The sequence below is a fragment of the Balaenoptera physalus genome, assembly GCF_965194825.1.
Source record: "Balaenoptera physalus genome assembly, chromosome: X".
Taxonomy (NCBI): domain Eukaryota; kingdom Metazoa; phylum Chordata; class Mammalia; order Artiodactyla; family Balaenopteridae; genus Balaenoptera; species Balaenoptera physalus.
The window spans coordinates 65,745,211-65,768,102 of record NC_138903.1 but is presented as its reverse complement, the minus strand read 5'-3'; the positions used below and the strand labels follow the sequence as shown (position 1 = coordinate 65,768,102).

The window sequence follows — 22,892 nt, the reverse complement described above, 5'->3', positions numbered from 1 at the left end:
ATGAAAATGTTCATAAAATCTTCATTTATAATAACCCCAAACTAGAAACAACCAAAATATCCTTCAGGGATGAGTGGTTGAATAAATTATGTTACATCTATGGAATACTACTCAGCAATAAAAAGAGATGAGCTATTGATATATGCATCATCCTTGATGAAGGAATATAAAGAGGTAGCACAGGGAAGTTCTTTTGTGGTGAGGGGATAGTTCTGTATCTTGATTGTGGTGATGGTTACATGGATCTGAACATGGGATAAAATTGCATGGAACCACAGAGGTGACACATAAAACCACACACATACACTAATACACATTTAAAAATGATGAAAACTGCATGAGTTCTGTAGCCTAGTTAACAGTAATGTGCCAATGTACATTTTTGGTTTTGATATGGAACTACAGCTATATAAGATGTCATCATTAGGAGATGCTGGGTTAAGAGTTATGAGTCTGTGTACTACTTCTGCAACTTCCTGTCAGCTTATAATTATTTCAAAATAAAAAGTTTTTAAAAATTCACAGTTGTCTGAGGTGATTTAAGTCTAGTTCTGCTGAAAGCAGAATATTAGGGAAAACCAATATTTGCCACCCCCCCATCCCCAAAATATCACAAGGTCAATGGAACCCACATGTATATACTAATAAAAACATCTACATATAATCCTTTCCAGTTCTTTAGTGTTTTTCCTTTTCTTTTAAAAATTACTTTTATGGGAAAACTGACAGTAATCAACAATTATCATTACAGGTAGTGCTGTGTTCTTAGCGCTATGCTAACTGCTCTTTTCCTGCCAGTGAAAACACAGGCAGATGACATTCACATTCTTTTTTTTTTTTTTTTTTTACTTTGCAGTGAAAATTGATTTGTATATTCCCTGCCTCTGAGTCCTTGTGGGATTTTTTTTTTTTTTTTAATTCAGACAGAAAGTCACAAAAATTATACTCATCCTCATCAGTTCACTCAGTCCCATGTAATTAATTGTTGTTTTTTTTTTCATCTTGATCTTTTGTTAGCACTTTTATGAGTTCATCAGTTTTTCATCAGAGTTCTGAAAATGCTTATTCATTCAGTTCAGCAGTACAGTCAGTTACCAGAAACCTGTACTTGTCAGAGTCTTTTCCATGAATTTCTTGAAGATGACACCATTTTATAGGAACATATTTGCAAAATCATCAGAGTACACCCAGAACTGTCTGTAAATGACAAAAGACTTAAAAATGACCACGGTAAAAGATTTGATGAAAGTTCATAATAATGCAGTTGACAAGAAAATTAGTTATTTCTAAGATATACATTTTAAAGTAATAACTAGGATTATGACTTATAACATTATACCAGAATATATAAGATTTTTAGAAATTTCATGTAATGTCTGAAACATTTATATTAACATATTTCCATACATATTTCCATACACATACAAATATAAGATTTTTAGAAATTTCATGTAACATCTGAAACATTTATATTAACATATTTCCATACATATTTCCATACAAATACAAATATAAGATTTTTAGAAATTTCATGTAATGTCTGAAACATTTATATTAACATATTTCCATACAAATAACCCAATGAAAGTTTAGTATTAGTTGTTTTGTTTGTTTTTTTATACTGCAGGTTTTTATTAGGCATCAATTTTATACACATCAGCGTATACATGTCAATCCCAATCGCCCAATTCAGCACACCACCATCCCCACCTCACTGCAGTTTTCCCCCCTTGGTGTCCATATGTCCATTCTCTACATCTGTGTCTCAACTTCTGCCCTGCAAACTGGCTCATCTGTACCATTTTTCTAGGTTCCACATACATGCATTAATATACGATATTTGTTTTTCTCTTTCTGACTTACTTCACTCTGTATGACAGTCTCTAGATCCATCCACGTCTCAACAAATGACTCAATTTCGTTCCTTTTTATGGCTGAGTAATATTCCATTGTATATATGTACCACAACTTCTTTATCCATTCGTCTGTTGATGGGCATTTAGGTTGCTTCCATGACCTGGCTATTGTAAATAGTGCTGCAATGAACATTGGGGTGCATGTGTCTTTTTGAATTACGGTTTTCTCTGGGTATATGCCCAGTAGTGGGATTGCTGGGTCATATGGTAATTCTATTTTTAGTTTTTTAAGGAACCTCCATATTGTTCTCCAGAGTGGCTGTATCAATTTACATTCCCACCAACAGTGCAAGAGGGTTCCCTTTTCTCCACACCCTCTCCAGCATTTGTTGTTTGTAGATTTTCTGATGATGCCCATTCTAACAGGAGTGAGGTGATACCTCATTGTAGTTTTGATTTGCATTTCTCTAATAATTAGTGATGTTGAGCATCTTTTCATGTGCTTCGTGGCCGTCTGTATGTCTTCTTTGGAGAAATGTCTATTTAGGTCTTCTGCCCATTTTTGGATTGGGGTGTTTGTTTCTTTGATATTGAGCTGAATGAGCTGTTTATATATTTTGGAGATTAATCCTTTGTCCGTTGATTTGTTTGCAAATATTTTCTCCCATTCTGAGGGTTGTCTTTTCGTCTTGTTTATGGTTTCCTTTGCTGTGCAAAAGCTTTGAAGTTTCATTATGTCCCACTTGTTTATTTTTGTTTTTATTTCCATTACTCTAGGAGGTGGATCAAAAAAGATCTTGCTGTGATTTATGTCAAAGAGTGTTCTTCCTATGTTTTCCTCTAAGTGTTTTATAGTGTCCAGTCTTATATTTAGGTCTCTAATCCATTTTGAGTTTATTTTTGTGTATGGTGTTAGGGAGTATTCTAATTTCATTCTTTTACATGTAGCTGTCCAGTTTTCCCAGCACCACTTACTGAAGACACTGTCTTTTCTCCATTGTATATCTTTGCCTCCTTTGTCATAGATTAGTTGACCATAAGTGCGTGGGTTAATCTCTGGGCTTTCTATCTTGTTCCATTGATCTATGTTTCTGTTTTTGTGCCATTACCATATTGTCTTGATTACTGTAGCTTTGTAGTATAGTCTGAAGTCAGGGAGTCTGATTCCTCCAGCTCCATTTTTTTGCCTCAAGACTGCTTTGGCTATTCGGGGTCTTTTGTGTCTCCATACAAATTTTAAGATGATTTGTTCTAGCTCCGTAAAAAATGCCATTGGTAATTTGATAGGGATTGCATTGAATCTGTAGATTGCTTTGGGTAGTATACTCATTTTCACAATGTTGATTCTTCCAGTCCAAGAACATGGTATATCTCTCCATCTGTTGGTATCATCTTTAATTTCTTTCATCAGTGTCTTATAGTTTTCTGCATACAGGTCTTTTGTCTCCCTAGGTAGGTTTATTCCTAGGTATTTTATTCTTTTTGTTGCAATGGTAAATGGGAATGTTTCCATAATTTCTCTTTCAGATTTTTCATCATTAGTGTATAGGAATGCAAGAGATTTCTGTGCATTAATTTTGTATCCTGCAACTTTACCATATTCATTAATTAGCTCTAGCAGTTTTCTGGTGGCAGTTTTAGGATTCTCTATGTATAGTATCATGTCATCCGCAAACAGTGACAGTTTTACTTCCTCTTTTCCAATTTGTATTCCTTTTATTTCTTTTTCTTCTCTGATTGCCGTGGCTAGGACTTCCAGAACTATGTTGAATAGTAGTGGTGAGAGTGGACATCCTTGTCTCGTTCCTGATCTTAGAGGAAATGCTTTCAGTTTTTCACCATTGAGAATGATGTTTGCTGTGGGTTTGTCATATATGGCCTTTATTATGTTGAGGTAGGTTCCCTCTATGCCCACTTTCTGGAGAGTTTTTATCAGGAATGGGTGTTGAATTTTGTCAAAAGCTTTTTCTGCATCTATTGAGATGATCATATGGTTTTTATTCTTCAATTTGTTAATATGGTGTATCACATTGATTGATTTGCGTATATTGAAGAATCCTTGCATCCCTGGGATAAATCCCACTTGGTCGTGGTGTATGATCCTTTTAATGTGTTGTTGGATTCTGTTTGCTAGTATTTTGTTGAGGATTTTTGCATCTATATTCATCAGTGATATTGGTCTGTAATTTTCTTTTTTTGTAGTGTCTTTGTCTGGTTTTGGTATCAGGGTGATGGTGGCTTCATAGAATGAGTTTGGGAGTGTTCCTTCCTCTGCAATTTTTTGGAAGAGTTTGAGAAGGATGGGTGTTAGCTCTTCTCTAAATGTTTGATAGAATTCACCTGTGAAGCCATCTGGTCCTGGACTTTTGTTTGTTGGAAGATTTTTAATCACAGTTTCAATTTCATTACTTGTGATTGGTCTGTTCATATTTTCTGTTTCCTCCTGATTCAGTCTTGGAAGGTTATACTTTTCTAAGAATTTGTCCATTTCTTCCAGGTTGTCCATTTTATTGGCATAAAGTTGCTTATAGTAGTCTCTTAGGATGTTCTGTATTTCTGCGGTGTCTGTTGTAACTTCTCCTTTTTCATTTCTGATTTTATTGATTTGAGTCCTCTCCCTCTTTTTCTTGATGAGTCTGGCTAATGGCTTATCAATTTTGTTTATCTTCTCAAAGGACCAACTTTTAGTTTTATTGATCTTTGCTATTGTTTTCTTTGTTTCTATTTCATTTATTTCTGCTCTGATCTTTATGATTTCTTTCCTTCTGCTAACTTTGGGTTTTGTTTGTTCTTCTTTCTCTAGTTTCTTTAGGTGTAAGGTTAGATTGTTTACTTGAGATTTTTCTTGTTTCTTTAGGTAGGCTTGTATAGCTATAAACTTCCCTCTTAGAACCGCTTTTGCTGCATCCCATAGGTTTTGGGTCGTCGTGTTTTCATTGTCATTTGTCTCTAGGTATTTTTTGATTTCCTCTTTGATTTCTTCAGTGATCTCTTGGTTATTTAGTAACGTATTGTTTAGCCTCCATGTGTTTGTCTTTTTTACGTTTTTTTCCCTGTAATTCATTTCTAATCTCATAGCGTTGTGGTCAGAAAAGATGCTTGGTATGATTTCAATTTTCTTAAATTTACTGAGGCTTGATTTGTGACCCAAGATGTGATCTATCCTGGAGAATGTTCCGTGCGCACTTGAGAAGAACGTGTAATCTGCTGTTTTTGGATGGAATGTCCTATATATATCAATTAAATCTATCTGGTCTATTGTGTCATTTAAAGCTTCTGTTTCCTTATTTATTTTCATTTTGGATGATCTGTCCATTGGTGTAAGTGAAGTGTTAAAGTCCCCCACTATTATTGTGTTACTGTCGATTTCCTCTTTTATAGCTGTTAGCAGTTGCCTTATGTATTGAGGTGCTCCTATGTTGGGTGCATATATATTTATAATTGTTTTATCTTCTTCTTGGATTGATCCCTGGATCATTATGTAGTGTCCTTCCTTGTCTCTTGTAACATTCTTTACTTTAAAGTCTATTTTATCTGATATGAGTATAGCTACTCCAGCTTTCTTTTGATTTCCATTTGCATGGAATATCTTTTTCCATCCCCTCACTTTCAGTCTGTATGTGTCCCTAGGTCTAAAGTGGGTCTCTTGTAGACAGCATATATATGGGTCTTGTTTTTGTATCCATTCAGCCAGTCTATGTCTTTTGGTTGGGGCGTTTAATCCATTCACGTTTAAGGTAATTATCGATATGTATGTTCCTATGACCATTTTCTTAATTGTTTTGGGTTTGTTTTTTTAGGTCCTTTTCTTCTCTTGTGTTTCCCACTTAGAGAAGTTCCTTTAGCATTTGTTGTAGAGCTGGTTTGGTGGTGCTGAATTCTCTTAGCTTTTGCTTGTCTGTAAAGCTTTTGATTTCTCCATCAAATCTAAATGAGATCCTTGCCGGGTAGAGTAATCTTGGTTGTAGGTTCCTCCCTTTCATCACTTTAAGTATATCATGCCATTCCCTTCTGGCTTGCAGAGTTTCTGCTGAGAAATCAGCTGTTAACCTTATGGGAGTTCCCTTGTATGTTATTTGTCGTTTTTCCCTTGCTGCTTTCAATAATTTTTCTTTGTCTTTAATTTTTGCCACTTTGATTACTATGTGTCTCGGCGTGTTTCTCCTTGGGTTTATTCTGTATGGGACTCTCTGCGCTTCCTGGACTTGGGTGGCTATTTCCTTTCCCATGTTAGGGAAGTTTTCGACTATAATCTCTTCAAATATTTTCTCTGGTCCTTTCTCTCTCTCTTCTCCTTCTGGGACCCCTATAATGCGAATGTTGTTGCGTTTAATGTTGTCCCAGAGGTCTCTTAGGCTGTCTTCATTTCTTTTCATTCTTTTTTCTTTAGTCTGTTCCGCAGCAGTGAATTCCACCATTCTGTCTTCCAGGTCACTTATCCGTTCTTCTGCCTCAGTTATTCTGCTATTGATTCCTTCTAGTGTAGTTTTCATTTCAGTTATTGTATTGGTCATCTCTGTTTGTTTGTTCTTTAATTCTTCTAGGTCTTTGTTAATCATTTCTTGCATCTTCTCAATCTTTGCCTCCATTCTTATTCCGAGGTCCTGGATCATCTTCACTATCATTATTCTGAATTCTTTCTCTGGAAGGTTGCCTATCTCCACTTCATTTAGTTGTTTTTCTGGGGTTTTTTCTTGTTCCTTCATCTGGTACATAGCCCTCTGCCTTTTCATCTTCTCTATCTGTCTGTAACTGTGGTTTTTGGTCCACAGGCTGCAGGATTGTAGTTTTTCTTGCTTCTGTTGTCTGCCCTCTGGTGGTTGAGGCTATCTAAGAGGCTTGATGGGAGGCTCTGGTGGTGGGTAGATCTGACTGTTGCTGTGGCGGTCAGAGCTCAGTAAAACCTTAATCCACTTGATTGTTGATGGGTGGGGCTGGGTTCCCTCCCTGTTGCTGTGGCGGTCAGAGCTCAGTAAAACCTTAATCCACTTGACTGTTGATGGGTGGGGCTGGGTTCCCTCCCTGTTGGTTGTTTTGCCTGAGGCAACCCAACACTGGAGCCTACCCGTGCTCTTTGGTGGGGTTAATGGCAGACTCTGGGAGGGCTCACGCCAAGGAGAACTTCCCAGAACCTCGGCTGCCAGTGTCCTTATCCCCACGGTGAAACAGAGCCACCACTCGCCTCTGCAGGAGACCCCCCAACACCAGCAGGTAGGTCTGGTTCAGTCTCCCCCAGGGTCACTGCTCCTTCCCCTGGGTCCCGATGCACACATTACTTTGTGTGTGCCCTCCAAGAGTGGGGTCTCTGTTTCCCCCAGTCCTGTCAAAGTCCTGCAATCAATTCCCACTAGGCTTCAAGGCCTGATTCTCTAGGAATTCCTCCTCCCGTAGCCGGACCCCCAGGTTTGGAAGCCTGACGTGGGGCTCAGAACCTTCACTCCAGTGGGTGGACTTCTGTGGTATAAGTGTTCGCCAGTCTGTGAGTCACCCACCCAGCAGTTATGGGATTTGATTTTACTCTGATTGCGCCCCTCCTACCGTCTCACTGTGGCTTCTCCTCTGTCCTTGGACGTGGGGTATCCTCCTTGGTGAAGTCCAGGGTCTTCCTGTCAATGATTGTCCAGCAGCCAGTTTTGATTCTGGTGCTCTCGCAAGAGGGAGTGAGAGCACGTCCTTCTACTCCGCCATCTTGGTTAATCCCTCACATTCTTTACATACTTATAAGGATGCTTCCAAATTTGACCAAACGCAAACACATTTTCAAAAAAAATAAAATTGCACAATTTTCCTGGTGATACATGAGTTTCAGTCAGACTCACTCTGTGGCAAAGATATAATGGGCTGTGTGTTGTGATAATTGCGTGCTAGCTATAACTATCACTTTTTCTCCCACTCAAGAAAGTGTATTGGAATGCAAGTGAGGGGATTTGGCCCTAAATGGAAAATCTGGAATCTCTTCAAATTTATTTAAATTACTTATGCCATACTTTTCAACTGTAACTGGTTTAAGCATTGCATTTGAGAGTATCCATTTTAGGCTGCAAAAGTAATAAAATAATGTTGTCCCTGCCTTATTAAACTGCTGATATGGCTATGGTATACAGGAAAAAATTCTGAATTTCAGGACAGACCTGGATTTTAATCCTAGCTCTGCTGCTTACTGAACAAGTCATTAAACCTCACAGAACCTGAGTTTTCTCAATTATAGGGATAATACCCATTTCATAGACTTATTTCGTTCAGCTCTTACCTTTGTGAAAGGTACCTAGCACCATATCTGACTCATATAGCTGTTGTTCACAAAATGTTTGTTTGCTGCAAAAAGTTTCTACTGAGTTATCCATACACATGCACCTGAAGACAAAGTGAATGATAAATATATAATAAAAATTATAAATACTGTGGTTTAAACTATAAAAATGAGGGTTGGAAAATGGAAAGTGCCAAAAGTGCTGCAGGTTTTAGAGAAGGCATCATGATGGGAATGAGATTCAGAGTGGGTTTTGAAGAACAGAGAAGTGGAGGGGTAAATTGGGCAGGGAGACCATTTCAAGTAGAAGCAGAAGCCTGAGGATATGTGATTATATGGGAATCAAAATTGAGAAATTTATACTACTTGAAACCTGCTATTCTATTAGATTATATTTGGGAACTTATAAATCTTAAAGTTTTAAGCAATTTTTTCCATAGTGTTACATTTTAAAAGTATTCCAACATTTGCTGTCTATTTTAATGATATTGAATATTAGAGTACCTGTTTGGTTGCTAAGACACTTGTATACCTTACTTTGAAATCTTGATTGGTAAGGTTTACATAGCTCCTGTCAGTTGTAGCTAAACTTAGGCTTGTTGATGATAAATTCTTTCTGTTTAATAAAGATGAGTGATATAATAATGGAACATTAACGAGAGCTGGGATTTCAGTATTTTTGTGAAGTCTTATAGAATTGTTTTCACATGTTATTAATGTATATGAATTTAATTTCTTCAAAGAAAGCTTTGCCAGTCTTACCAACTTCCTATTCCTAAATGATGGTTGGTGTTTTTAATAGTATAACTTTGTAGAAAATGTGAAATGTGAGTGATTGACTAACTTGTCTTGAATATATGAAAGCATTATACCCTTTATTTATTTATTTATTTATTTTGGTGTATTCTCATGGAGAAATAGGTTGATTTTTGAAAGCTTAGTTTGGTATTCATTGGGTTTTCTTTTATATGGTGTTGGAGCAAAGGGATTTTTTTCTGGGGCAAATAGATCTATCAATGTTGGTTTTTTTTTTTTTCACACACACACACTGTATTTTATTTTTACAAGAGATAAATAGACTGACACCAAGCATTGTACATGGATGACCACAACAAAAGCAACAATGATTGCAATTACCAAACATGAAACACACTCATACTATGTCATAATATTGACATTCAGTCCAGTAATCCTCCACTGTAACAGCTCCTTTACTTTGCAGTGAAAATTGATTTGTATATTCTTTGCCTCTGAGTCCTTGTGGGATTTTTTTTTTTTAATTCAGACAGAAAGTCACAAAAATTATACTCATCCTCATCAGTTCACTCAGTCCCATGTAATTGTTTTTTTTCATCTTGATCTTTTGTTAGCACTTTTATGAGTTCATCAGTTTTTCATCAGAGTTCTGAAAATGCTTATTCATTCAGTTCAGCAGTACAGTCAGTTACCAGAAACCTGTACTTGTCAGAGTCTTTTCCATGAATTTCTTGAAGATGAAACCCTTTTATAGGAACATATTTGCAAAATCCTCAGAGTACACCCAGAACTGTCTGTAAATGACAAAAGACTTAAAAATGACCACGGTAAAAGATTTGATGAAAGTTCATAATAATGCAGTTGACAAGAAAATTAGTTATTTCTGAGATATACATTTTAAAGTAATAACTAGGATTATTACTTATAACATTATACCAGAACATATAAGTTTCCATGCAAATACAAATATAAGATTTTTAGAAATTTCATGTAATGTCTGAAACATTTATATTAACATATTTCCATACAAATAACCCAATGAAAGTTTAGTATTAGTTGTTTTGTTTGTTTTTTTATACTGCAGGTTCTTATTAGGCATCAATTTTATACACATCAGTGTATACATGTCAATCCCAATCACCCAATTCAGCACACCACCATCCCCACCGCACCACAGTTTTCCCCCCTTGGTGTCCATATGTCCATTCTCTACATCTGTGTCTCAACTTCTGCCCTGCAAACTGGCTTATCTGTACCATTTTTCTAGGTTCCACATACATGCATTAATATATGATATTTGTTTTTCTCTTTCTGACTTACTTCACTCTGTATGACAGTCTCTAGATCCATCCACGTCTCAACAAATGACTCAATTTCGTTCCTTTTTATGGCTGAGTAATATTCCATTGTATATATGTACCACAACTTCTTTATCCATTCGTCTGTTGATGGGCATTTAGGTTGCTTCCATGACCTGGCTATTGTAAATAGTGCTGCAATGAACATTGGGGTGCATGTGTCTTTTTGAATTACGGTTTTCTCTGGGTATATGCCCAGTAGTGGGATTGCTGGGTCATATGGTAATTCTATTTTTAGTTTTTTAAGGAACCTCCATATTGTTCTCCAGAGTGGCTGTATCAATTTACATTCCCACCAACAGTGCAAGAGGGTTCCCTTTTCTCCACACCCTCTCCAGCATTTGTTGTTTGTAGATTTTCTGATGATGCCCATTCTAACAGGAGTGAGGTGATACCTCATTGTAGTTTTGATTTGCATTTCTCTAATAATTAGTGATGTTGAGCATCTTTTCATGTGCTTTGTGGCCGTCTGTATGTCTTCTTTGGAGAAATGTCTATTTAGGTCTTCTGCCCATTTTTGGATTGGGGTGTTTGTTTCTTTGATATTGAGCTGAATGAGCTGTTTATATATTTTGGAGATTAATCCTTTGTCCGTTGATTCATTTGCAAATATTTTTTTCTGGGGCAAATAGATCTATCAATGTTGGGTTTTTTTTTTCCCCCTGAGTGGTGAATCAGCTACAGATACTTGTAATTTATCTGCTTTTGAGATCCTTTTTTGCTGTATAATTTCAGTTTTACCGTTATCTTGGTGAATAAATAATTTTACTTATATTTATTGAATACCTGCTATATACAAAGCATTGTACTTATATACAGAAATAACTACAGTATAAGGCAGTTTGCTGTAAGTGTCATGAGCTCTGTAGGATTTTAGATAATGGAGAAAGCATTTTTGAGTGGATGCTCAGGGGTGATTTCATGGAGGCAGGAGCATTTGACTAATGCACACAGCTTGTAAATGAATATTAACATGGCAGTCAGTGTGAGGTAGGAATCCTGAAATGACAGCTCTCCCACTGCCAAAGATTTTATCTTTATAAACTGGGAAAATCATTGCAATACCAGTAAATGGTTAATATCTAAACATTCCCATAAATACAAATTTAAGGTAAATATTTGTACTTTTATAAATACATAATTTGCATATGATTGATAATTGCTGCTTTTATGTTTTTAGGCTATGAATATCGTGGTTCCCTTCATGTTTAAATATGCTGTAGACAGCCTCAACCAGATGTCGGGAAACATGCTGAACCTGAGTGATGCACCAAATACAGTTGCAACCATGGCAACGGCAGTTCTCATTGGCTGTATGTTTGGTTCTTTAATCTGTCTACAGGTGTTGACTTTCTTCAAGAGGGTTTCATCATATTTGAGCATATGACCTTTTCACCACAAGCACAACTTAGCATTTTGGATGTTTGTTTTATATGAGATTTTTTTTTGATATGTGGTTTTTAAAAAATTCTTTGTATGATATACTTTCCAAAAATTCTGTAATAAAAGTCCCATTTTCTAAGTTCTAGAAAACAATAACATGAAGTAAGACATTAAATTCATAACAACCACTTCTAATAGTTAGGCTCCTTATAAGATATTTTTTTAGTAAGACTAGTTATTTTCTTGCTGTTGTTGTTAGCCATTGAATAGGAAATGGCTACATAATGATATGCCTGTATTAATGTGTTTTTAAATTATATTCAATAGCCGTGACACAAATCTACAATTTGTAAAGAATAGAATATGATGCTTTGTGTCCCCGTGCAGTAGAAAGGATACTTTATGAGACTCAGACCTGAGTTGGGGTATGCTTAGTCAAAGCACTTGGATTTTTCAGGATCTCAATTTTATCATTTGTTATTTGGGGGAATTGAATTAGATCACAAAACCTCAACAGATACTGTACATTTATCCACAATAAGGCCTTATGGGCTGCTGTTTAGTAAAAGTATTTACTTGGAAAAATCTTTCAACATTTGGAATCTTATGGGGGAAAATAACAATGAAAGGTTTTCATGGTGGTGGAAAGATTGATACTCAGTAGGCTAGATGTTTTCTAGGTTTCTTTTAGTGTAAGTATTCTGTGATATATTCATTCATTGTACAAACATTTTCTGAGCCCTTGACGTTTTTATACTCCAATGATTCTAATGTTTTTACACCCCACTTTTTCTTGATTGTATTGCTAGATGGTATATCAAGAGCCGGAGCTGCCTTTTTTAATGAAGTTAGAAATGCAGTATTTGGCAAGGTAGCCCAAAATTCAATCCGAAGAATAGCCAAAAACGTCTTTCTCCATCTTCACAACCTGGATTTGGCTTTCCACCTGAACAGACAGACAGGAGCTTTATCAAAGGCTATTGACAGAGGGACAAGGGGTATCAGTTTTGTCCTGAGTGCTTTAGTATTTAATCTTCTTCCCATCATGTTTGAGGTGACCCTTGTCAGTGGTGTTTTGGTAAGTAAAACATTTTTCATGACAAGCTTTTATCTTACATTCTTGTTAGTAGCTATTTAGTACTTGAAGCTTTTGTACTATTGCATGCTTATGATTTGAAAGCAAAATCCCATGGTGCCAGAGGGTTATACAGTTTGTTTAATTATTTTGCCACAAGCTTCAAGGAACTGTGTCCAAAGTCTTTATCATGTTGTTATTGTAAATAGCTGTTCAGTTCTACACATAGGTCAGTCATTTAGCTAGTGGTTGCAGTTTTTTTGTTAACAGACATTATGGTATATGACTTTGGACTGGTATGGTCAGATTATCTAGGTTTCTTTCTATTCACCATTTGTAGCATTTTAGGCAATTTCATATTTTATAATTAAAAGTATGCATATAACTTAAAGTTGATTTTCTAAGGTATTTGTTTTCTCACTCAGTTTTTCATATATACAACTTTATACCAACATATTTTTTAATTAAAATCTTTGAGATTTGCTAATGTATATTATAAACTATTTGGCAAGAGCAATGACTGTTTCTCATTTCTTCTTTTGCCTTCTCCAGTATTATAGATGTGGTGCCCAGTTTGCACTGGTGACCCTTGGGACACTTGGTGCATACACAGCATTCACAGTTGCTGTCACACGGTGGAGGTAAGGTATTCCCCAGAGGTCAGTCAAGGTTCAGAAATTAGTTATGCTTCTGTGGCAAACATTCCATGCCTATGCAAATCTTTGTCTTACAGAACTAGATTTAGAATAGAGATGAACAAAGCGGATAATGATGCAGGTAACGCTGCCATAGACTCACTGCTGAATTATGAAACTGTGAAGGTAATATGTTTAATTTTACTTTCCTCTTCCTTTCACACCACACTAAAGTTTGTTCTGCCATTTAATTGAATAGGTGCTGTAAGTTAGAGCTGCAGATTAGTATAGGATCTCTAGGTATGATGAAATGATAGTACTTTATTGTTTTTCTTTTGTTTAGAAATTGCCCTTTCTACCTCATTTTTTGTGTGGCACCATCAGAATTTTACCTTCTGAATTAATTTATAAGTAGTGACAGTATGGTTAGCATCTTGATTCAGAATACACACTAAGTTCTTGACTCTCTATCCCTCATAGTGCCTAGCATAGTGCTTTTCACTAATTCTTTCATTTATCTGTTCATTTTTCCATTTAACAAATATTACTGAATGCCTCTTGTGTGCAAAGCACTATGCTAAGTCCTGTAATGGGGGAGGGTGGTAAAAACAATGATTGCTGTTTGATCCTTGCCGTCCCAGAATTTGCTAAGCACTGGGAGAGTTAAAGTAAAGTGTGCAAGTGGCTACATGAGAAAGGCGTAATGTGGTGGGGGCAATGAGAATTGTCAATTCAGAGTCTCAGAGGATCAAGGCAAGGCTTTGTGAAGGAAGTGCCATTGACAGCTTTTTTAGATCTGGGTTTAAATTAGCTAGGCATTCAGTAAATGTTTGGGGGATGAATTTTATGGACTTTTCAAATACTGTCCATTGTGGAAAACTGCAGGAGTACCATAGTCCAATATATGGAAAGTCAGTTTTTAAAATGGTGTATGCAGTATAAAATCGTATCCATGAAAAGGATACTAATCACTTAAGAGATTAAATTCCAATTATAGTTGTATATAGTTACTATTTTTATGTATTTTGTAGTATTTTAATAATGAAAATTATGAAGCACAAAGATATGATGGATTTTTGAAGACATATGAGACTGCTTCATTGAAAAGTACCTCTACTCTGGCTATGCTGAACTTTGGTCAAAGTGCTATTTTCAGTGTTGGTTTAACAGCCATAATGGTGCTCGCCAGTCAGGGAATTGTGACAGGTAATGGATATGTGGTTTTCACGTTAGTCTGTGTTTTACTTAACCTTTATAAAGATTAATGAAAGAAATGTGTATATTAGTCTTAATTATAAAGCATATTCAATAAGGTGCTATAACATCTTTGGAGTACTTTCGTTTTTGTATCAGAATATGTTTTCTTGATTACATGATGGTGTTTTTTTTACTTCCCTTTGTTTAACACTACAAGTTTAGCACTGGTTCTCTCATTGATTGGGATTACTGTTTGTGGGGCTACAACCTGATTCTTTTTGGAGTAACTTTCTTTTTAGCATCTGATATTTCTAATTTCTCTTGTAGACCTGGAAAGAAATGTAATTAATTTAGTATTTCGTGTAAAGCACTAAAATGCAAGCAGTCATGTAAAAATTACTAGTGACCTTTTAATTTTTCTATTAGTTGTTCATTTGCAAAACATTTCAAAAGTAAATAATATCTGTTCCTCTTTTCTGTAACCTGCTTGCTTAGTTAGGATTCATTCATTCACTGAGACCTTAATACATGGTTTATCATTCCCAATCATGATATCCATTTGCTCCAATTTTTTAATTTATACTTTAAAAAACTTCTGTTTTACATTACAAGGAACTTTCTTAGGAAGAAAGGAGAGATTTTCAGCCTTCCATTTCTTTCCTCACTTAAACCATTCTCTTTTTCTTATATATTATGTGTAGTGTATGGGTGGGCTTTTGCCATTCCAGTTAGCATATATCTAGTTCCCTATTTTCCTAAATCATGGATTAAAATGCTTTGGAATTTAAGTAGGCCTAAGAATTGCTGATTATGTACATTTTGAACTGTATTCCACAGTAGTAAACTGTAAACTTCTCTATTTTAAACTGGAAAGTTCATGACATCTAAAAATTTTTTTTTTCTACCAACTGCATATTAAGGTACCCTTACTGTTGGAGATTTAGTAATGGTGAATGGACTGCTTTTTCAGCTTTCATTGCCCCTTAACTTTCTGGGAACTGTATACAGAGAAACTAGACAAGCACTTATAGATATGAACACCTTGTTTACTCTACTCAAGGTAGACACCCGAATTAAAGTAAGTAATCTATTTAGTACCTTTTTAAAAGCATATAAGCATCATCTCATTAATGGTATTATTCCGGGGGAATATTTTTACATTACCATATTAGCAAACTAATTTCTCTTTTGCAGGAATTGGGACTATCATGTGTATTAAAAGGCTGTTACAGCTTTTACTTCTTTGTTTAGAAACCTTACAGTATCAGCAAAGAATATTATACCTAGAAGCTAAATTTTGTTAACTTCAATATTTGTACTTGCACCTGATTTACTTTTGCTAATAATGATATAAAATGTGATTGCCTCTCCTCACATTCTCAACCTCCTTTCTCCCCTGCCCACCATCCCTCTTTACCCCAAAAACAAGTTGATCAGAAATCAAAGCATTCAGGATTTTTACCCTTAACAGTGAGGAGTGAAAAAACATTTTTAAAAGCATGCTTAGAAGTGGTCTAACTCCACTTATAAACCTCCTCCTTTCCCTTTATTTTCCTTTTTCTCTCTGTGAATTAAAAAATTGCATAGCTGTACTCTAGGAGGTGTGTAAAGTGGCTTTTCTTTTCTCTTCCCTGCTAGGACAAAGCGATGGCATCTCCCCTTCAGATCACACCACAGACAGCTACGGTGGCCTTTGATAATGTGCATTTTGAATACATTGAGGGGCAGAAAGTCCTTAGTGGAATATCTTTTGAAGTTCCTGCAGGAAAGAAAGTGGCCATTGTAGGAGGTAGTGGGTCAGGGTGGGTAATTTAGTTCTTTATAAAATTCTGCATTGTTGATTGCTGACTCCCATTGTAATATTTTTTATTTGTCATAATAAAATGATTACTGTGGTTTAAAATAGGGGTTCCCTAATGCCAGTTGGAGCTACATAACCTTTCCTTGTCTCCTATTTCAGGAAAAGCACAATAGTGAGGCTGTTGTTTCGCTTCTATGAGCCTCAAAAGGGTAACATTTACCTTGCTGGTCAAAATATACAAGATGTGAGCCTGGAAAGCCTTCGGAGGGCAGTGGGAGTGGTACCTCAGGTATTCAAAAAAAGAAAAAAACTTATTTGGGGGAAGATATTTTGGGTTGCTGGATCTTCTATTAGAATCATTTGAATCCAGAGAGTCAGTATAGCTAATTAAGTTGGAAGTGTTAGGCCCTACAGGCCATATTCTGTTACCAAAAAGACAAAAAAACATGAATTCAAAAATCTTCATGATGGGAAGATTTTTTTAAGCCTTAGGAAGATAGCATAATATAGAGGAAAGAGCCCATACTGGAGTCAAATAGAATAGGATTCTAAGCCCAGCTCTAACCCATATACGTTGTATGGCCTTGGGCCTCAGTTTCCTCATCTGTAAAATAAGGATACCATTTTCTTATAGGACAGAATTATTATGAAGTAGAGATAATATGTGTAAAGTACCAAGTACAATGTCCATCACATAATTGTTCAGTAAATGAAAACTATTATTTTAATTTTGAGCAGTTTTTGGCAGAGTAAATTTATAAAAATTACAAAGCAGTCTGGCTGCCAACTTCAAGTTGGTATGCCTTGTTCCCGCAGTACCAAGCACAGTGCCCAACCCATAGTGAGCATTTAACAAGTATGTGCTGAGTGACTTTAGGGGGAAACATAAGTTCAGAGTAAGATCTGAGAAGATAAGAAGGAGGTAGCCTTACAGGATGTGAGTTTTTCTTATACTGAAAGCCAATAGACAGACCTGGGAATTAGTTGCAGCCTAGAATCAGAACCAACTCCTTGGGAGAACTGTAAGAAAGGGATCAGACAGTTCCTTTTATGTAGCTTGTAAAAGGTCATCAAGTGATCTAACACATGCCACTCTGCCCTGTCCTCTCTTTCACTGAGAATCCCAAATTTAGTGTGCATGAGTCACTTAGGGAGATTATCGAAATTCCAACTCTCTTTCACACACCTTGGTTCTGGTTTAGGAGGGCAGTGGGGGCCCCAGAAACCTGCATTTTTGAATATGCCTCCTAGATGATTTAGGTGATTTGTAGACTATATGTTGAAAAACACTGACCTAAACCATGTATCAAGTGAACTGAACTCTGGGCTGTGCCTGCTTAGGGCTCAGTGTCCTCATCCATTCTCTTGGGCTGTATAATAATTACCCTCATTGTTTTGAAAAATAAAATGTTTTATTCACTAAGGAAAAATATACATGGTCAATAAATGAAAGAAAAGATACTCATCCTCATTAGAAGTCTTAGTAATTAAATCAACAATGGGATACCATTTATCACCTATTAAACTGCTGAAGATTTTAAAACTCATAGTATTTAGTTTGGGCAAGGCTGTGTGAAATGGCTAATCTGTTTTGCTGGAGGAAGCATACAACTTTCCTGATGAACAAATTGGCAGTATGTAGCAAGAGTCTGAAAAATATGTATACCCTTTATTACAGTAATTCTGCCTCTAGGAAGTTTTAGTAAGGAAATAAACAGGGAAGTGAACAGATTTTTCTATGCTAAACGGTTCATTATAGTGTTATTTATACCAGCAGAAGTTGGAAACACTATAAAGTCCAGTATTAAGTAGATGGTTAAATTATCATCATAGGATCAAATGTCATACAGTCATTTCTAAATATCATGTTTGTAAAGAGTATTGAGTGTCATGGATAAATGCTCAGATACAAAGTTTGTTGAAAAAGAAGTTCCAAACAAAATGTAATATCTCAGTTTTATAATATTAAATGAATACATTGTAACAGAAAAAATATTGGAGAAAATACACCAACATGTTAATAGTAGTTATTGCTGGATGGTGGGATTATGGATTATTTACTTAATTTTTGTTTTACCTTATATTTTTTATTTCTCTTTTTTTTTAATACCCATATTGGAGTATAATTGCTTTACAATGGTGTGTTAGTTTCTGCTGTATCAAAAAGTGAATCAGCTACACATATACATGTATCACCATATTTCCTTCCTCTTGCGTCTCTCTCGCACCCTCCCTATCCCACCTCTCTAGGTGGACACAAACCACCGAGCATATCTCCCTGTGCTATGCGGCTGCTTCCCACTAGCTATCTGTTTTACATTTGGTAGTGTATATATGTCCATGCCACTCTCTCACTTCGTCCCAGCTTACCCTTCCCCCTCCCCGTGTCCTCAAGTCCATTCTCTATGTCTGCGTCTTTATTCCTGTCCTGCACCTAGGTTCTTCACAACCATTTTTTTCTTTTAGATTCCATATATATGTGTTAGCATACAGTATTCGGTTTTCTCTTTCTGACTTACTTCACTCTGTATGACAGATTCTAACTCCATCCACCTCACTACAAATAACTCAATTTCGTTTCCTTTTATGGCTGAGTAATATTCCATTGTATATATGTGCCACATCTTCTTTATCCATTCATCTGTCGATGGACACTTACGTTGCTTCCATGTCCTGGCTATTGTAAATAGAGCTGCAATGAATACTGTGTTCCATGACTCTTTTTGAATTATGGTTTTCTCAGGGTATATGCCCAGTAGTGGGATTGCTGGGTCGTATGGTAGTTCTATTTTTAGTTTCTTAAGGAACCTCCATACTGTTCTCCATAGTGGCTGTATCAATTTACATTCCCACCAACAGTGCAAGAAGGTTCCCTTTTCTCCACACCCTCTCCAGCATTAATTGTTTGTAGATTTTTTGATGATGGCCATTCTGACTGGTGTGAGGTGATACCTCATTGTAGTTTTGATTTGCATTTCTCTATTGATTAGTGATATTGAGCATCCTTTCATGTGTTTGTTAGCGATCTGTATATCTTCTTTGGAGAAATGTCTATTTAGGTATTCTGCCCATTTTTGGGTTGGGTTGTTTATTTTTTTTGATATTGAGCTGCATGAGCTGCTTGTATATTCTGGAGATTAATTATTTGTCCCTTGATTCATTTGCTAATATTTCTCCCATTCTGAGGGTTTTCTTTTCATCTTGTTTATGGTTTCCTTTACTGTGCAAAAGCTTTTAAGTTTCATTAGGTCCCATTTGTTTATTTTTGTTTTTAATTCCCTTTCTCTAGGAGGGGGGTCAAAAAGGATCATGCTGTGATTTATGTCAAGAGTGTTCTGCCTATGTTTTCCTCTAAGAGTTTTATAGTATCTGGTCTTACATTTAGGTCTTTCTCCATTTTGAGTTTATCTTTGTGTGCGGTGTTAGGGAGTGTTCTAATTTCATTCTTTTACATGTAGCTGTCCACTTTTCACAGCTCCACGTATTGACGAGGCTGTCTTTTCTGCATTGTATATTCTTGCCTCCTTTATCAAAGATAAGGTGACCATATGTGTGTGGGTTTATCTCTGGACTTTCTATCCTGTTCCGTTGATCTATATTTCTGGTTGTGTGCCAGTACCATTCTGTCTTGATTATTGTAGCTTTGTAGTATAGTCTGAAGCCAGGGAGCCTGATTCCTCCAGCTCCGTTTTTCTTTCTCAAGATTGCTTTGGCTATTCGGGGTCTTTTGTGTTTCCATGCAACTTGTGAAATTTTTTTATCTAGTTCTGTGAAAAATGCCATGGGTAGTTTGATACAGATTGCACTGAATCTGTAGATTGCTTTTGGTAGTATAGTCATTTTCACAATATTGATTCTTCCAATCCAAGAACATGGTATATCTCTCCATCTGTTTGTATCATCTTTAATTTCTTTCATCAGTGTCTTACAGTTTTCTGCATACAGATCTTTTGTCTCCTTAGTTAGGTTTATTCCTAGCAATTTTATTCTTTTTGTTGCATTGGTAAATGGGAGTGCTTCCTTAATTTCTCTTTCAGATTTTTCATCATTAGTGTATAGGAATACAAGATATTTCTGTGCATTAATTTTGTATCCTGCTACTTTACAGAATTCGTTGATTAGCTCTAGTAGTTTTCTGCTAGCATCTTTAGGATTCTCTATGTTTACTATCATATCATCTGCAAGCAGTGACAGTTTTACTTCTTCTTTTCCGATTTGGATTCCTTATATTTATTTTTCTTGTCTGATTGCTGTGGCTAAGACTTCCAAACCTATGTTGAATAATAGTGGTGAGAGTGGGAAACCTTGTCTTGCTCCTGATCTTAGTGGAAATGGTTTCAGTTTTTCACCATTGAGAACAATGTTAGCTGTGGGTTTGTCATATATGGCCTTTATTATGTTTAGGTACGTTCCTTCTCTGCCTACTTTCTGGAGGGTTTTTATCATAAATGGGTATTGAATTTTGTCAAAAGCTTTTTCTGCATCTATTGAGGTGATCATATGGTTTTTCTCCTTCAGTTTGTTAATATGGTATATCACGTTGATTGATACATGTATATTGAAGAATCCTTGCATTCCTGGGATAAGTCCCACTTGATCATGGTGTATGATCCTTTCAATGTGCTGTTGGATTCTGTTTGCTAGTATTTTGTTGAGGATTTTTGCATCTATGTTCATCAGTGATATTGGTCTGTAGTTTTCCTTTTTCGTGACATCTTTTTCTGGTTTTGGTATCAGGGTGCTCACGGCCTCGTAGAATGAGTTTGGGCGTGTTCCTCCCTCTGCTGTATTTCGGAAGACTCTGAGAAGGATACGTGTTAGCTCTTCTCTAAATGTTTGGTAGAACTCACCTGTGAAGCCATCTGGTCCTGGGCTTTTGTTTGTTGGAAGATTTTAAATCACAGTTTCAAATTCAGTGCTTGTGATCGGTCTGTTCATATTTTCTGTTCCTTCCTGGTTCAGTATCGGAAGGCTGTGCTTTTCTAGGAATTTGTCCATTTCTTCCAGGTTGTCCATATTATTGGCATAGAGATGCTTGTATTAGTCTCTCATGATCCTTTGTATTTCTGCAGTGTCAGTGGTTACTTCTCCTTTTTCATTTCCAAATCTATTGATTTGAGTCTTCTCCCTTTTTTTCTTCTTAAGTCTGGCTAATGGTTTATCAATTTTGTTTATCTTCTGAAAGAACCAGCTTTTACTTTTATTTATCTTTGTTATCGTTTCCTTCATTTCTTTTTCATTTATTTCTGATCTCATCTTTATGATTTCTTTCCTTCTGCTGACTTTGGGGTTTATTTGTTCTTCTTTCTCTAATTGCTTTAGGTGTAAGGTTAGGTTGTTTATTTGAGATGTTTCTTGAGCTAGGATTGTGTTGCTATAAACTTCCCTCTTAGAACTGCTTTTGCTGCATCCCATAGGTTTTGGGTCGCAATGTTTTCATTGCTATTTGTTTCTAGGTATCTTTTGATTTCCTGTTTGACTTCTGCAGTGATCTCTTGGTTATTTAGTAGTGTATTGTTTAGGCTGCATGTGTTTGTATTTTTTACAGATTTTTCCTGTAGTTGATATCTAGTTCCATAGCGTTCTGGTCGGAAAAGATACTTGATACCTTTTCAGTTGTCTTTCATTTACCAAGGCTTGATTTGTGACCCAAGATATGATCTATCCTGGAGAATGTTCCATGAGCACTTGAGAAGAAAGTGTATTCTGTTGTTCTTGAATGGAATATCCTATAAATGTCAATTAAGTCCATTTGTTTAATGTATCATTTAAACTTGTGTTTCCTTATTTATTTTCATTTTGGTTGATCTGTCCATTAGTGGAAGTGTGGTGTTGAAGTCCACTACTATTATTGTGTTACTATTGATTTCCCCTTTTATGGCTGTTAGCATTTGCCGTATGTATTGAGGTGCTCCTATGTTGGGTGCATATATATTTACAATTCTTATATCGTCTTCTTGGATTGATCCCTTGATCATTATGTAGTGTTCTTCTTTGTCTCTTGTAATAGTCTTTATTTTAAAGTCTATTTTGAGAAGACCTTCAGGATGGTGAAAGAGTAAGACGTGGAGATCACCTTACTCCCCACAGATACATCAGAAATACAGCTACATGTGGAACAACTACTACAGAACACCTACTGAATGCTGGCAGAAGATCTCAGACCTCCCAAAAGGCAAGAAACTCCCCAAGCACCTGAGTAGGGCAAAAGGAAAAAGAAAAAACAGAGACAAAAGGATAGGGACGGGACCTGCACCAGTGGGAGGGAGTTGTGAAGGAGGAAAAGTTTCCACACACTAGAAAGCCCCTTCACTGGCGGAAACGGGGGTAGGCTGGGGGTAGCTTCGGAGCCACGGAGGAGAGCACAGCAACAGGGGTGCAGAGGGCAAAGCAGAGAGATTCCCGCACGGAGGCTCGGTGCTGACCAGCCCTCATCAGCCCGAGAGGTTTGTCTGCTCACCCACTGGGGCTGGTGGGGGCTGATATCTGAGGCTTGGACTTCGGAGGTCAGATCTCAGGGAGAGGACTGGGGTTGGCTGCGTGAACACAGTCTGAAGAAGACTAGTTCACCACAGCTAGCT

General features: G+C 36.5%; 1 protein-coding gene across 3 annotated transcripts in view; it reads left to right on the top strand.

Moving 5' to 3' along the window:
* The window catches only part of ABCB7 (ATP binding cassette subfamily B member 7), a 157,451-nt gene that overhangs the window by 103,808 nt on the left and 30,751 nt on the right, over window positions 1–22,892 (top strand). For 2 of the 3 annotated variants that reach the window (XM_082447395.1, XM_082447394.1), the window contains 8 exons: window positions 11,401–11,533; window positions 12,413–12,681; window positions 13,231–13,319; window positions 13,412–13,499; window positions 14,345–14,519; window positions 15,431–15,588; window positions 16,149–16,312; window positions 16,471–16,600. In XM_082447395.1, the coding sequence (XP_082303521.1) occupies window positions 11,401–11,533; window positions 12,413–12,681; window positions 13,231–13,319; window positions 13,412–13,499; window positions 14,345–14,519; window positions 15,431–15,588; window positions 16,149–16,312; window positions 16,471–16,600 (1,206 nt within the window). The remainder of the gene's footprint in view (window positions 1–11,400; window positions 11,534–12,412; window positions 12,682–13,230; window positions 13,320–13,411; window positions 13,500–14,344; window positions 14,520–15,430; window positions 15,589–16,148; window positions 16,313–16,470; window positions 16,601–22,892) is intronic. The other variant, XM_082447396.1, reaches the window with a different exon arrangement.